The following is a 15,777-nucleotide window of genomic DNA, read 5'->3' as shown; positions in this document are numbered from 1 at the left end:
CTAAATTTTAAACATAAATTAAGACATTCTGCCCAAGTCGTGAAGTTTTGAATGTGTTGGTATGAGCGGTTCACTTCCCTCATGTAGATAGAAAATTTAGATTTTTTAAGCCCAGTCTGTTTTTCTGTTCCTGTTGGCCCAAAATATAAAGCTGTACAGCAACACATGGGTGATACTGCAAATTTATTTGGATAACGTATTCCCTTTGGGAGGCACATGTATGCAAAATACACAGTACAGCATAAATACTGCTTCATCTATATGTCAACAGGCAACTGCTTACAGTAACTGGATATCTCCTAATCAGTTTAGGATGTAATAAAAATTAAACCTTTGTGGACTGATGGTACGGGAAGAGCTGGGGTAGCTTGCAATTATTAAATGACATAATTAAAGTTCATTTTACAGTGTGTGTTTATGGTGGATCTTATGAGTTTGCATGCTAACAAAGTGACATTTTGGAAGATGTGAGGCCAAGGCTCAGCTTTAGCTCTTCAGCACTCTGCCCATGAGCTCTGCAAATTCCGGCACTTGCTGCCCATAATTTTCCATCAGTAGAATTGAAGGTAGATGGAGTTAAAGATACAGAGCAGCCAAAATCTAAATGAATGCCAGAACGGTCTTGAGGGGCTGAATGGCCTACTCCTGTGACACAGTGGACAATACTTGCCCGAATTATATTTTGCACTCAAGTGAGAGCAGTCCTAATGTCCAGGGTGAAGTGGAAAATCTGTACCCTGCCTACCTTGTCCATATAGAAGGCGGCGCATGGCTCATCCCTGGTTTCATCATGTGAGTTATCTCATGAAATAAATCCACCTCAAAATTGGCCAGCATCTGTTTCATTCATATCAGCACTTAAAATTATTTTATTTTGCAGCAATGTGAAAAATATGAACAAAAAAAATCCAGTGTTGCTCGAGAACACATGCAGTTTGGAAGGTAACAATCCAGCATAATCATTTAACCAAGTCACTCTTTCCTGCAAACCTCTATCAATGCAAACAATCTGAAGTGATCAAGAGTCTGGCCTCAATAGTTGGAAGAGAGTGCGTGGAGGAATCAAAAACACAAGGGCAGGAACCCAGCTTTAAAAACCCTCAGTCCAGCAATGCTGTCATCTTTACATCAGACGGTAAACATTCTTCAGGCTACTGGCTGGATGTTGTTTGCGTGCTACTGCCACTTCCAGTGCTTTTCCCAGAACCGCTACCTTTGGGGACTCTTGTGGCGCTTGGTTGCCGTGGCACCCGCTGGCTGGATCCTTCACGGGTGCTGCCCCGCTCCATCTGTGTCTGTGCACCACTGATGGCGGTGCTGGATTTATTTCTCACTGCGAAGTAAAGGGGGTGGGTGGGGGATGGGGTGGGAGAAAACAGTCAGGTTTGTAACCAAGACATTTTAAAATCTAAAAACATCACACATTCTACCAGAGGCAATGTGTCCTGTCAATAGTGTTCCTCTAAGAAAAGATGGCTCAGAATACCTGTGCTCTGTTGTCATGCAAAATGCAGCAGTGACTGCTCCATAAGTATACTATTTATTTCATCCTCTTAGGTATCGAGGACAATGATCCACAGCAGGTTTCATTAAATGCAACAGTCATGATGCCAAAAAGGGAGGAAAAACATGCAATATAAAAAGTGGTTACCCTGGCACAGTTTAATCCTTGCTTCCCAAGCATCAGTCTTGATAGCTGTTCAGGTAAAATAATGAAACTTGGTGTCACTGTGGAAGGGGTGGTGGGGGGGGGGGGGGGGGGGGGGGGAGAGAGGAGAAAGGTGTTCTGCTCCTAATCAATGCTCACGGAACATGCAGAAGGAAAACAGAATGGCAACCTATACTTTTTCTTCTTTGGATAAGGTTTGCAGTGTCGTTTGGGTGTAAGCCATTGGGGGCTGGATGGGAATAATTAAATTCTCATGCAAAGGTGAGGTGATCCATCACAGAGACGAAAAGCATAGGCAGAATCACTCTCCATAGTTAAGTCCCTGCTAATGAATTATGGAGTAGCAAAGATAGCAATGGACAAGGTATCACATATCAAGGAACCTTTAAGAAATGTGTGTTTATAAATGGGTGTGTGTATATAAATATCTGTAGTGAGAGTCCCTTTAAGAAATGGGTGTTTACTACTGCAGTTATGTCAGAGAGTGGGTGGAGCTGGGCTGTCTGTCAGCTTTTTACTTTCGCTTTAGGCTGTTTGCTGCAGGGTGTGTTTTAGTTCTGTTTTCAGTGTTGGAGCTGAAGCCAGACAGAGCAGGTGTACTGTTGATCTCTCTGCCATGAAAAGACTATCTCTTAATTACCTGGTGAATTCAGAATTATAAATGTTCCCAGTAGTGAATGTAAACCTAATGTGCTTATGTTAAAAGGTGTTTCTTTTGTCTTCTGGATGTTGTTTAGGAAGTTATTAAGGATTACTTAAGTGTTGTATTCTTTAGGGGTTGTATTTGAATTGATGGTTGCTAAGATGTTCACTGTATGTTTTGAAAAGGTTAACTTGAGTTCATAGAATAAACATTGTTTTGCTTTAAAAAATACTTTTCATTTATGCTGTACCACACCTGTAGAGTGGGCCGTGTGCTCCCCATACCACAATCTATTAAAAATTGTGGGTCAGGTGAACTCCATGATACATTTTGGGGTTCTCTAAACCCTGGCCCATAACAAAGGCCACAGTCTTTTTTGCTTCCCTGGAAGGGATTACTGGATTAAGATTGGTGGGGGCGGGAGAGAAGTATCATGAAGATCAATGACAAATTGGTTCAACTAGCTTTGTTTCATTAACATCCTATCTATTTCCTTTTAATCTCTGTATGATCCAAAGGATTAATCTGTGGAGTTGTGCAGATAACCAGTGCTACTTTGCAAAGCTCCAGGATAGGATTCCCTGCACAGCCCCCCCCCCCCCCCCCCCCCCCCCCCCAAACTTGGAGTCTGCTGATTGTGACTGCTGCACTATTAAGGCGAGGAGATGAGCACGAGGGGGCGTGGTGGGGTGAGCCTGCACCTTGTAAATCACTGCAGGGCTTAGAGGTTCTCTGTTTTTGCATGGGATGAAAATTACCCTGGGGCAAGAAGGGGCCAAAAGTTTGATCTTTCCCAGAACTGCTAATGAATTTACAGAAAGCAGTCTTGAATTTTTATCTGGATCGTCCCTTCCGCATGCAGAAAATTCATTACTTCCTAGAAACTGAAGTTGTTCTCACAGAAAGATGGATTTTCACATCACAAAATAATTTCTGTGTGCCAATTTAAAACAATGAGGGATATATGGAATACATGTGTTTGTTTAGAAGCTTTTATTACCAAGATACTCCTTGAATTTGAAATCAAAATAAAAGTATGGCTGTGTGTGCTGCTTCCATCAATCAAGGTGAGCAGAGAGAAGATTCACAGTCAGAATCAAACAGCCATTCCTGCTGTGGAGAATTTTTATGGCCAGCCCCGGAAACCACTTGCACAATCCAAATTATCAAGATTGTTCACTCAACTTTGAAAATGTTACCGCCGAAAAGACACGGGTACTTTTGACATAATTTTACTGTTCAAATTTAAATAGTATCTGAATGTGGATTATGAGCTTTGAGCACCTGTTCGTCGTGGGTAATGAATCACATTCCCACCCCTCCATAACAGCTTAATGGACATCTTTCCTCCTTGTCTCAGAGGAACACTTAGCAATTATCCAAAGCATTTCAGAGAACTAGAAACAGAGTGGATTAGAAAAGCAGCTTTAACAGCAAATAAAAAAGGAAATGTGAAAGCCAACTACTGGCAGCCTAATTGTGCTCCCCTGCCATTGCCCACAGCACTAAACTACAGCACAAAGCAAGCCAGGTCTTCCACAGTGCCAACAGCATGGTAACTCACAGCCAAGATAGGAAGTCAGATTGCAGGAACTCATAAATCAGCAGGTAACAAGCGCATCTATTCCAACATCAGGCACCAGCAGGATCATACTAGGACTTGATTCCACAGTGACTGCCTCGCAAAAATGGTCGTTATTTTAAGAACGGACGTGTTTTTAAACATCGTCAGTCACCTGGGCTGTTGACCATACAGGTCTGAGATACAACAGTGGTCACGCAAATATCAGCCCAGGACATGTCGGCTGCATTTGTTGTTTTCAGGCCGAGAAGCAGCAATTCAAATATAAAGATGAAACTCGCACTATACAAGATTCCATAATCTGGGTGCCAATAATTAACTCAACCGTCTTCGATTAGCAAAGGGAATCTTTTAGCCAAATTTCTATACTAGATCTCAGCTTGAAACAGCTGCAAAAACCCAGAAGCACATCAGGTCAACTTTAATATCTACATACAATTACCTGTTTCATACCTGCCGCAGCAGCAACAGTGTAGGGTAATGCACATGCTTTTTGCACCAAGAGGAATTAAAACACAAGCAGCTCATGTTTCCTTAAATGTGCTTAGCCCCCTGTTGTACTTTCACAGAGAGCAACACATCATGTACATGAATTTAAAGAACCTGTGTCTGTCTTTCTGTGAATCCCTCTAACACCTAGAAACATATTTATAGAATTAGACTGTTCAATCTGGCCAGTACATTTCAGTGTTTACCCTCCAAGCAAGCAAAATAGTTCTGAACCACCCCTCTCATCTAATCTCATTCATCAAGCCCTTTGATAACTTTCAGGTTCTCATGAAAGAAATTGGGATCTGCTTCTTCCTCTGAGGTGCCTTCGAATGCCTTTCTGTGTTAAAGGCATTTGAAGGCCAGGCAATTTGGGCGTAATTCTTTTACTCCCCAATTTGGCATGTTTTAATTTTGTGGGCCCATCGAGTCTGCACCGACCCACTTAAGTCCTCACTTCCACCCTATCTCCGTAACCCAATAACCCCTCCTAACCTTTTTGGACACTAAGGGCAATTTAGCATGGCCATTCCACCTAACCTGCATGCCTTATGACTGTGGGAGGAAACTGGAGCACCCGGAGGAAACCCACGCAGACACGGGGAGAACGTGCAGACTCCGCATAGACAGTGACCCAGCGGGGAATCAAACCTGGGAACCTGGCGCTGTGAAGCCACAGTGCTAGCCACTGCTGCCTAGTAATGCTACTTCCAAATTCAGCTGAAAATCTGTTAGCACCAGCAACTTGATATTTATGTATTTATTCACACATCAAACATAACCTTCAAAATTGTATGCAAAAATAAAAATAACTTGCACACCCTTATTTAAGGGTATCCTAACCCAAAACTTAATTCTGTCTCCATTCCAGAATATCAATCACAGTCATCAATTACACTCACCTATCAACAATTTTGGGAATTTTATTTTGGGGTTTAGAATGGGGAACAGAAGAGAAAGGGGAGGAAACTGATGGGATCAGCCTCTTCCATACATTGTTTGATTATTTTCATCCAGGATTGACTTGACATCAGTGCAGCTCAAACTTCTCATAAGCCAACCCTCTGAGTTGGCATGGCAATAAATACATTTTCCACTGAGGCGTAACAATAAAGAACTGCAGTTTAATTTGACTCATATTTTGCAGGAACATTTGGTATTTGGGAACAAACAAGAGAGGATAATCTGAACATAACACCTCAAATGTATGTAAAATTGGAATGAAAAAACAAAAATAAATAGTGACCAGAAGAAAGGATCTTGCACTTGCGGTGCCAATTGCAACACCACGGGGCTAATCTCAAAGGTGCAGGCCGAGTCTATGCATGTCATCAAGAGCAACATGTTATGTGTCTTCAGTGCTGCAGATGAATTACACCCACTCAAACCAAAGAAACGGAATTGGTTCTGATGCTAAAAGGGCAGTTCATGTCCAGGTGTGGGAACACCTGACTACTTCATACCTCTTTGCCAAATAGTGATCAACTAGAGTCAGAATAACTGAGCAATTAGCTAAATACCAGGAATGAAAAAGCTCAGAAATTTGAGAACAGAAATTGGCTGCACACAAATGCATGACGTGTCATGCTGTTCTCTCAAGGCCTCAAACAGCATAAAATAATAGAACAAGGAAGATATATTCAGCCCTTTGAACCTGCTCCTTCAGCCCAACATCTATAATTTGACAGATCATGGATTCTGCTCCCAAATTTCCTGTGGGGAAACTTCTGTGTGCATCAATTCCCAAAGCACATCAAGTATATGACTTTTCCCTCTAAATTTTCACTTGATAAGAGAGAAGATTTATCTAACCTCATGATACCAAAGTAGTCCATTATTGCAATTTATCATCTCATTTTGAGTAAACGGTTCTTGATCATAGCAATAATCTAAGGAATTCAGTAACATATTAGAGTTTAACATTCTAGTTCCTGAGAAATTAGATTGTTTCAAATGTATGAGGCTCCGAGTAATTGCAAATGTCTTTCAGACTTTGAAATTTCAAGCTGTGAAGTGGCCAACCGGGTTAAGCATGGGCCTTGAAACAATGGCAAGTACAACATTGGAGTTGTTCTTTCAGTTCAATTTCAAGACAACTAAAAATCAGATTTGTGTAACACCAGTACACCACCCTTCATCGTCACAGGTTCAAACTCTAACTCTGTAATCAGCTGCCAGCAGTTAATCTAAAGCTTCAGGTTCTCAGGGAACAGATCTTCCTCTCACCCAAGAAGCTTGAATGGTGTGTTTTTCTGAATGGAAGGTTGTGACTCGCGGTGTTCCACAGGGATCAAAAACAAAAACCATTTGGAGGAAAAAGTAGCTGGTCTGATTAGTAAGTCTGCGGATGACACCAAGGTTGTGGAGTGGCAGATAGTGTTGAGGATTGTCAGAGGATACAGCAGAACATAGGTAGGTTGGAGATTTAGGCAGAGAAATGGCAAATGGAGTTTAACCCGGACAAATGTGAGGTAATACATAGGGGGGAAATATACTGTAAATGGCAAGATTCTGAGGAATATAGAAAGTCAGAGAAATCTGGCGTGCAGGTCCACAGATCTTTGAAGACGGCAACACAAGTGGACAAGGCAGTCAAGAAAGCATACGGAATGCTTACCTTTATTGGATGGGGCATCGAGTCTAAAAACTGGCAAGTCATGCTACAGTTGTATAGAACCTTGGTACGGCCACACTTGGAATATTGCACACAATTCTGATCAGCACACTACCAGAAGGATTTGGAGGCTTTAGAGAGGGTGCAGAGGATGTTTATCAGTATGTTGCCTGGCCTGGAGGGTGTTAGCTATGTGGAGAGGCTGAACAGATTTGGACTCTTTTCATTCGAAAGACGGTGGTTGAGGGGTGACCTGATAGTGGTCTACAGGATTATGAGGGGCATGGATAGAGTGGATGGGCAGGCAGTCTTTCCCAGGGGATATAGGTTTAAGATCCGTGGGGCAAAATTTAGAAGAGATGTGTGAGGCAGGTTTTTTATGTAGAGGGTGGCGAGTATCTGGAATGCGTTGCCAGGGGAGGTTGTGGAAGCAGATACATTAACGGCATTTAAAAAGGCATCTTGACAAACACATGGATAGGATGGGTATAGAGGGATACGGCACGGTGCTGAGGGTTTTGGCAAAGGTTGGTTACATGATCGGTACAGGCTTGGAGGGCCGAAGGGCCTGTTCCTGTGCTGTATGGTACTTTGGTCTCCTATGTGCAAAAAGGACTAAAACAATGACAAAAAGACAAATTCAGGGTTAAGCCTATATGAGACCAACAGCACAGGAATTTATAAATGCCATGTAAAAAGGCAACTTAATTGCTGCTGGTTCGCTCTTACTATTCACAATGTTTCGGCCAGCGATGGTTTGCCCTGACGGCAACACACAGGCCTTTTGCACCAAGAGGAAATAATACACAATCAGCTCATGTTTCCTTAAATGTGCTTATCCTGCTGTTGTACTTTCATGGGCAGTGCAACACATCATAGACGTGGAATTTTAAAAAGACCTCTGCCTGCCTTTCTGTGAATCCCAGTAACACCTAGAAACATATATAGAATTAGACTTTGATCCGGCCAATAACTTGACGAGGTCATTACCAATATGATAGTTGTGGGATGAAGGGATTGCCTAATGAAGAAAAGTTAACAGGTTGAGCCGAAACCCAATGTGGGGACTCGATAAGGTGAATGTCCGTAGGATATTTCCTCTTGTGGGAGACTAGAACTAGGGCATAGTTTAAAAATAAGACTGGGATGAGGAGAAACTTTTTCCTTCCATAGGGTCGTTGGTATGTGGAATTTTCTTCCCAGAAAGTCATAGAGATTGGGTCATTGAATTTATTCAAGGCAGAGGTTAGACAGATTTTTGTTAGGCAAGGGAGCCAAGGGCTATTTGGTGACCTGATGTGGAATCATGTCTTTGATACACAATATTCCTATATGCTAGCCAAGTAAAGGAAGCAGCCAAGCAGACATGCATCACTCCACATAAAAGCCCTGCACACCACTTGGAAACTTTTCAGCTAATTTAAGTAATATATCTAAAGGGTCCAGAATAAATACCACAGGAGTTTATTAGTTTATCACCGATACCTCACACCTGCAGACATCTTAGGGTTGGAAAATTCGATCCTTCAAATCAACACATTATAAAAACACTATGCACTTTTTAAACTTGCATTATTTGAGTCTAGAAGCACCCAACAATTTGGCCTCAACTACAAGTTTCTACTGGTCATTACTCATGGACTGGTTCAGTTCGCTGCAACAAATGGTTAGATCAGCAACATTCATGTCAGTAAAATCTTCAGAGTAAACAGGAAACATTTTTTTCGTAATCTGCCGTGATCTGCCACAAATTTACCTGGGCTGCATACAGCAGAGGAACAATCTTACTGTGCAGTAAAGGGCAATTATCCCTTGTCCTGATAATGCCAGCAGATCTTCCTTCTAAACAACTTTCTGTTGCGCAAACATTTGGGAGACAAGGTGCTTCCTATGCAGATTTGGTCTGAGGGGAAACGAGACAATCCATCAGGAAAATCGCAAGCTCGCAGAAAGCAAAGATGGGGTATTTCTACTGTACATCCGGCAGGTTTGAGAACCACAAGACAATGATCTAGTGTGAAGATCATTAGGCTACGGTTATCTGATGGAATCCTCGACTCTCACTTCAAAAGGCTTAGGATGAACCCAGTCTTGAAGAGAAAAAAAAATAAACTCGTATCCTCTCAACAGAAGAAGCTTCCTGAGCTTCCGAATGGTTTCCTACATTGATGGACTCACCAGAGGTCAGAAAAGCACAGGTTTCTACCCTAGAGCAATGTGCTGTTTATTAGCTGATTGAACTATTGTCATCCGTGGTCTGAGAAAACTTTACAGCCCTAACTCCCTAAGCTTTCTTACAGAATCAGTGATAAAACAAATTAATGCTGTAATACAACTAGTTAAACCAAAGCTTTAGCCAACATTGTGGCCATTTGTCAGATTATAGCTTCACAGCTGGCAAGGATCAGAATCAAAAAACAGCAGTAATAGAGATAGGAGTTCCCAGCACCAAAGATCCAATGAATGGTTGCTTTGAACAAGACACCCATATGGAAAAACTGAAGCTTCTTTATGGCCTTACTTGCAATACTGGAGAATAAACCTGGCAATATGCACAAGAAGATTTTACAGATCCCAGGTTCTCTCATCATCCTGGCTCTAAGCAATGACTCGGTTGGGGAAATTAAAGTGGCAGCTCCTAATAATTCAGTTATCATCTGGATTTCACCACCCCATCTCCACCCTCAGTAAATAATCTCTTTTTCACAAGTTCACTGGCACATTAAATACATTCCCGTACTTGTAGATGAGAATCAGAGGCAAACACCCAATTGCTGGATATATCAATGTTACTTAACCAATATTGCATTTAAGGCAGTGAACAAACAAGCAGGTGATTAGATGAAGCAGCAGAACATGGGCAAATCCAGAGGTGATTAGATAAACAAGTGAAAGACTCTGCCTCAAGCTCCACATTCACACTATCTTGATGGCTTCAGTCAGAAAGCAATGCTTTTAACATACACACAACTACAAGAATCCATTCCACCTTTCAAATGAGATTAATTGTTAAAATTGAATTAGTTTGCAAATGCATTTCTATAAAAAAAGGTTTGTGGATATTAGGAAGAATGAGTCAGCTCTTATGATATGGATATTTGTGCAGCACTGAGCATTTCCATACATCTGGATACCTAGAAAATTCCAACCCTCAGATCAACTACTCTTAACCCACTCCCTCTCAGACAGTCAGATCGCACCAGGAACTAGAGCTCTCATATTATTGCTTAATCATTCCATGTCATTGATTGTTGGAGGATAACTTTGGAAGTAGTCAAAAGCGGGTAATTTCATTAGAAAGAATCTTTAGTTTTAACATTATCTAACTGGTCCGTTCCCTTCCCCCCGGTAGCTTATTCTGAACTCTTCCAGTTATTGGTGACCGCTCACACCCTCATCTCAACAACAAAAATAAAACACAAGACTTAATATGTTAGTTTGTATCTGTGTGTCATTGTCCCACTCTTGCAATTTAAATTAATATGCTCTTAACTACCTTAGATACATCTATAAGACGACTCCTCAGGTGCCTCCATTCCAGGTTGAGAAGCCCAAGTTTAAGACCATTGATACTGACCTACGCTGCAGTCTTCAGTGCTTAAATATCTCCCTTGTGCCTTTGTGACCAGAACCGAGCACAACTCAAATTTTATTTTAGCCACCTTGGACTCATTCCCGTGTTATTGTTATGAACTTTCAATATTCTACTGGATATCAATCAGTTTGACATGTTTGGCATTGAGTCAACTAAGACACCCAAGTCTCTTTCAACATCATTCTTAGCTAGGGCAACACCATTGCATGCACAATACGAGATGTATTTACATTTTTCAAAGGGAGCTTTTTTAAAAGAAGTAATTAAAGGTATTAAATGCTTCATGTTACCAGCTGGCTCATAGGCATCTTACCAATAAACAGTGAATTAACTTCTGGGATTTTGAGACAGGGAGCACAGCTGCACCTGTTCCACAAGATATTTTGGATTAATCGAACATGTCAAAAATCAAACAACCGTACTAAATTATACATAGACAGGACTGCAGGAATGACTGCAAGAGAATTGTAACATTGAAGGCTGTATTTGAGGTCTTGCTGCCTTCAAATATTCATCCTTACTAAAAAAATAATGGTTTACTGCAAATTAACGGAGGGACTACTGTAAAGCAATCAGCTGATTTATTGATAGAGTAGGTGTTAACCAATGAAAAGATCCTCAGAGGGCAGTTTTTTGGGGCAGCACGGTAGCGCAGTGGTTAGCACAGTTGCTTCACAGCTCCAGGGGCCCAGATTTGATTCCCGGCATGGGTCACTGTCTGTGCGGAGTGCTGGCTATGTTCTGTTATTGTGGGATATTTCCACACTTTATAGTCCATACACTAAGAACAGGTGGAAGAGATGGGAAAAAAAATAGAATGGACAGAAGTAAACCATTTATCACCGTCAAATGTGTTTGAACATTGCGAACTGGAAACATTGCCTTTCGGATGTGGTGAATGACATGTTGTAGCAATGCTTCCTTTTTAGTCTCCTCTATAATTCAGTTGATTGTTTTCATCCGATGCTGGAATGCTGTCTGCACACATCTGTACCTGAGATTCAATATGTTGAATGAATTCCAGTGGCTCACTTTGCGAAGTGATGGAGCGTGATAACGCATCTGCTATTATCAGATCCTCTCCAGGTGTGTAGATGAGATCGAAATCGTATCTTCGGAACTTCATTAGAATTTTTTGGAGTCGTGGAGTCATGTCATTGAGATCCTAACGAATAATATGCACCAATGGTCTGTGGTCGGTCTCCACAGTGAAAGTGGGTAGTCCATATACGTAATCATGGAACTTTAATATTCCAGTTAGTAGACCCAAACATTCTTTTTCGATTTAAGCATAGCAACATTCTGTTGTTGTCATCACTCTCGATGCACATGCGACAGAAACCCAAGACGAGCCGTCGTCTTTCTGCAACAAAACTGCTCCAATTCCATTCTGACTCGCGTCAGTCGAAACGTTTGTCTCCCTATTTGGATCGAAGAATGCTAAAATCGGTGCAGTGGTGAGTTGTGATTTCAAGTCAAGCCACTCTTGTTGATGATCCTTCGTCCATTCAAACGAGGTTGATTTCTTATTCAGGTTTCTCAGCAGTTGTTCGGTTTGACAAATTAGGGATGAATTTGCCCAGGAAGTTGACAACGCCAAGAAAACTAAGAACTGTCTTAGTTTTTGTCCTCAGAGGCTTTCATTCCTTGAATGGCTGCGATTTTGTCAGTGTCAGGTCGTACACCTTTCTTTGAAATTTGGACTCCTAGGAACTTTAGTGTAGAAGCGCCAAAACTACATTTGGATTGATTCAGCTTAAAGCCATATTCATGTATGCGTTGAAAGACTTGTCTCAGTCTCAAGACATGTTCTTCTGGTGTTGATAACCATATGATGATGTCATCTACGTGAACACGTACACCGTCTATACCCTCAGTCATCTGTTCCATAATGCGATGGAATATTTCAGATGCAGAGATAATTCCAAAAGGCATCCTATTATAGCAAAATCTGCCAAAAGGTGTGTTAAAGTTGCAGAGCTTTCTGCTTGAGTCTGCCAACTGAATTTGCCAGAAACCTTGAATGCATCTAACTCGGTAAAGATCTGAGCATTTGCCATTTCGCTGGTGACATCATCTCTTTTCGGGGTGGGATTGTGTTCCCTCATGATGTGCTCATTGAGATCCTTGGGCAACATGGTAGCATGGTGGTTAGCACAGTTGCTTTATAGCTCCAGGGTCCCAGATTCGATTCCTTGCTTGGGTCACTGCCTGTGTGGAGTCTGCACGTTCTCCCAGTGTGGGCATGGGTTTCCTCCGGGTGCTCCGGTTTCCTTCCACAGTCCAAAGATGTGCAGGTTAGGTGGATCGGCTATTCTAAACTGCCCTTTGTGTCCAAAAAGGTTAGGTGGGGTTAATAGGTTACAGGGGTAAAGGGAGAGAGGGTGGAGGTGTGGGACTTAAGTGAGGTGCTCTTTCCAAGGGCTGGTGAAGACTCGAATTTACACTGTAAATTCTATAATTGAACATGGACACACTGACATCTCAGCATTGAGTGTTCACTGTATCACGATAGCAAGACTTTCTGGAAATCAACGTGCAAAGTAACCCAAAACTGTACCAAAAGATAATCATTAGTCACCAAAGACCAAACTTGCAAAAGAAAGTCTACCTGAAACTAGCCAGTGTCAGCCCTATTAAAACTCCTGAAAACAGAAGCCACACCATTTTTTTTTTCAGTGTCCACTTTATATTATATACATTAGATCCTTTCAGAATATTTATAGCTGTTAACACTTAAATGGTCATGTAACAAAAATATCCAAGCCCCGCAACTGAATTACCCTTGTGGAGTTTATTGAAAGTTTGGTAGCATCTTATGGCCCAGATATGGTGGCCAGCAAAGAAGTGACAGTTAATTTGAATCTGACACTAAGTCACTGGCATCTCTAGGCGTCCAACAAATGTGGAGTCATCAAGCAGGGTAAGCAGCCAATCACAATGGTGTATTCTCACAGCAAACCAGAAAGTAAAATGCATTGGCCAGAACTTACTTTCCAGCCGTTCATGTTCATGTCCCATGGATGGCGCACCCCTGCCGCTGGCTTCCCGGCAGTGAGAGGTGCATTCAATCGGAATCCCCGTTGACAATGGTGGGACCAGAAGATTCTGCTGCCAGACAATGGTAGGCTGCCTTTGCGGTGGGTTGCATGGAAAATCCCACCCATTGGTTATCTTTCACTTTCAATTGCATTTTTACACAGACAGCAAAATAAATAATTGGGATGAAGGTAAAAGCTGAAATATTCAACAAACTTTTTTAAAAACGTTTTTAAGATATTTAGATTATCACTATGTAGAAACTTGACATTCTACAAATAGAAAATCAGTTTTTTAGGGACAGATGATTTTTCACTGAATAATTATGAACTCAATTTGCAGTTAGGATTTAGGTAGACCTTATTCAACAAGGTGCAATTTTTTCAAGGGTTTTTACAGCAAGACTAACAGTGTAAGTTCTCATCAATTTAGTAACTTCTACTTGATTACAATCTACAGAGTACTTCAAAGTGCACCCTCTGGAGAAGCACTGAATCACTGCCAGTATCTTCTAGATTTCAGTTGTGCAGCTGAGTCCAGAAATTGCTGAGAGCTTCAGAGTAACAATGATGGAGAACACTGAGTTTTTTTTTTAGAATTAGAACAGTACAGCACAGAACAGGCCCTTCGGCCCTCGATGTTGTGCCGAGCAATGATCACCCTACTCAAGCCCACGTATACCTATCCCAGTAACCCAACAACCCGCATTAACCTTATTTTTTTGGACACTAAGGGCAATTTAGCCTGGCCAATCCACCTAACCCGCACATCTTTGGACTGTGGGAGGAAACCGGAGCACCCGGAGGAAACCCACGCACACACAGGGATTATTACAATCGTCATTACAACCATGAAACTCAAGCCATTATATTGGCAACCTCAACCGTACTGCATTAATCTACAATTAGGCAAAATAGGTACGTGTGGACAAGAAGCGGCATCTTCCAAATTTTAAACAAAACAATAAGGCAAACTTCATCCAGATAGGAATAATCCTAAATTAGAAGAAGTGTGGAGGCTTTACCTTTGAATCCATTATTGGTAATGTTTTCTAATGATTCCAGAATATGATTTCTACCCACAAAGTATCAAAATATTCCATAAAAAAGCTTCTTGATTAGATTATCTGCTATCCAAAAAAATGGTTTGCTGGGTAAATACAATACTTAGGGTGGTACTGAGCAATACAGATCAGAAGGGTTATAGGTGCAATCCCTAGCCTATGTTAGATTAGCTGGTCACAGCTAAACATGTCAAAGTCAAACTGCATAAAAACTCACTGCCTTGGCTCATCCAAGAATACACACTTGGAGAGGTTCCCGAGGACCATAGAACTAAATCCCAAAGTTGTTAATTGTTTTCTGAAGAGGGCCAAGGGCAGAAGATTGGAGAATTTGAAATATATAAAAATTGTATTATGTATACGCTTAGATACCTCCATAAAATAATTCAAAGGGTATTCAAAATTAAGTAGACGGAATATAATGACATGGTGGTAATTAAGAATTAAAGAAAATGACTTCGACATATGCCAAATTTGGTACTCATCAATCACACAAGAGCTTTAACAAAAGGATACAGCCTGGGCAAACAAAACTTATTATCCTTTTATTTTAGCTAATTCTATACACTAGCCCAGGTTACAAGGAGTCCGCTCCACTCTACTAATGCTTTCAGTTTGTGATCTAGTTCCTAGTGCAATCACTGACTGTACAGGAACCCAGCAGATAAACTAATAAACGCAACCTGAGAAGGGCGAGAACAGGCAGCAAGAAAACTGGAAGGAACCAGGGGGACCTTGAGAGAGAGGTGAGCAAGCATCAGCAGGGTTGTAGACCACAATCTTAGTGGCTAGTCTCGGAGATCGAAGGGTAGAGGAAAAGGAGAGTGCTGGGATTTTACTGTTCTTTGCGGAGATAAACGAATGTTCTAGTTCAGAGAAGAAAGAGATGAAAACACATTAAAGAACACAGGATGGAACGAGGTACAGAAACTTAGCCCATTGTAAAGATACAAACTCAACTGATCTACCAAACAGTGTAGCTTTAACTGAGCTCTATTGCCATAGCTCACAACTTTGAAAGAGTGAGTCATCATCAAAATCACTTTAAGAAAAAGTCGAGGCATTGTAATAAATCCTCTTACT

General features: G+C 41.4%; 1 protein-coding gene across 5 annotated transcripts in view; it reads right to left on the bottom strand.

Moving 5' to 3' along the window:
• Nucleotides 1-166: 166 nt before the first annotated feature.
• mzt2b (mitotic spindle organizing protein 2B) overlaps nucleotides 167-15,777 on the bottom strand; it is a 30,524-nt gene continuing 14,913 nt past the window's right edge. For 3 of the 5 annotated variants that reach the window (XM_038792452.1, XM_038792447.1, XM_038792461.1), the window contains exons 4-5: nucleotides 15,378-15,560; nucleotides 167-1,333 (exon numbers count right to left, since the gene is read on the bottom strand). In XM_038792452.1, coding sequence (XP_038648380.1) covers nucleotides 1,152-1,333; nucleotides 15,378-15,560 — 365 coding nt within the window. In that variant the 3' untranslated portion in view covers nucleotides 167-1,151. The remainder of the gene's footprint in view (nucleotides 1,334-15,377; nucleotides 15,561-15,777) is intronic. The other 2 variants (XM_038792471.1, XM_038792478.1) reach the window with 2 other exon arrangements.

The sequence above is a fragment of the Scyliorhinus canicula genome, chromosome 1 (assembly GCF_902713615.1).
Source record: "Scyliorhinus canicula chromosome 1, sScyCan1.1, whole genome shotgun sequence".
NCBI classification, from domain to species: domain Eukaryota; kingdom Metazoa; phylum Chordata; class Chondrichthyes; order Carcharhiniformes; family Scyliorhinidae; genus Scyliorhinus; species Scyliorhinus canicula.
Note: the sequence above shows the minus strand (reverse complement) of the source record. Positions and strands in the feature narration are given on the sequence as shown.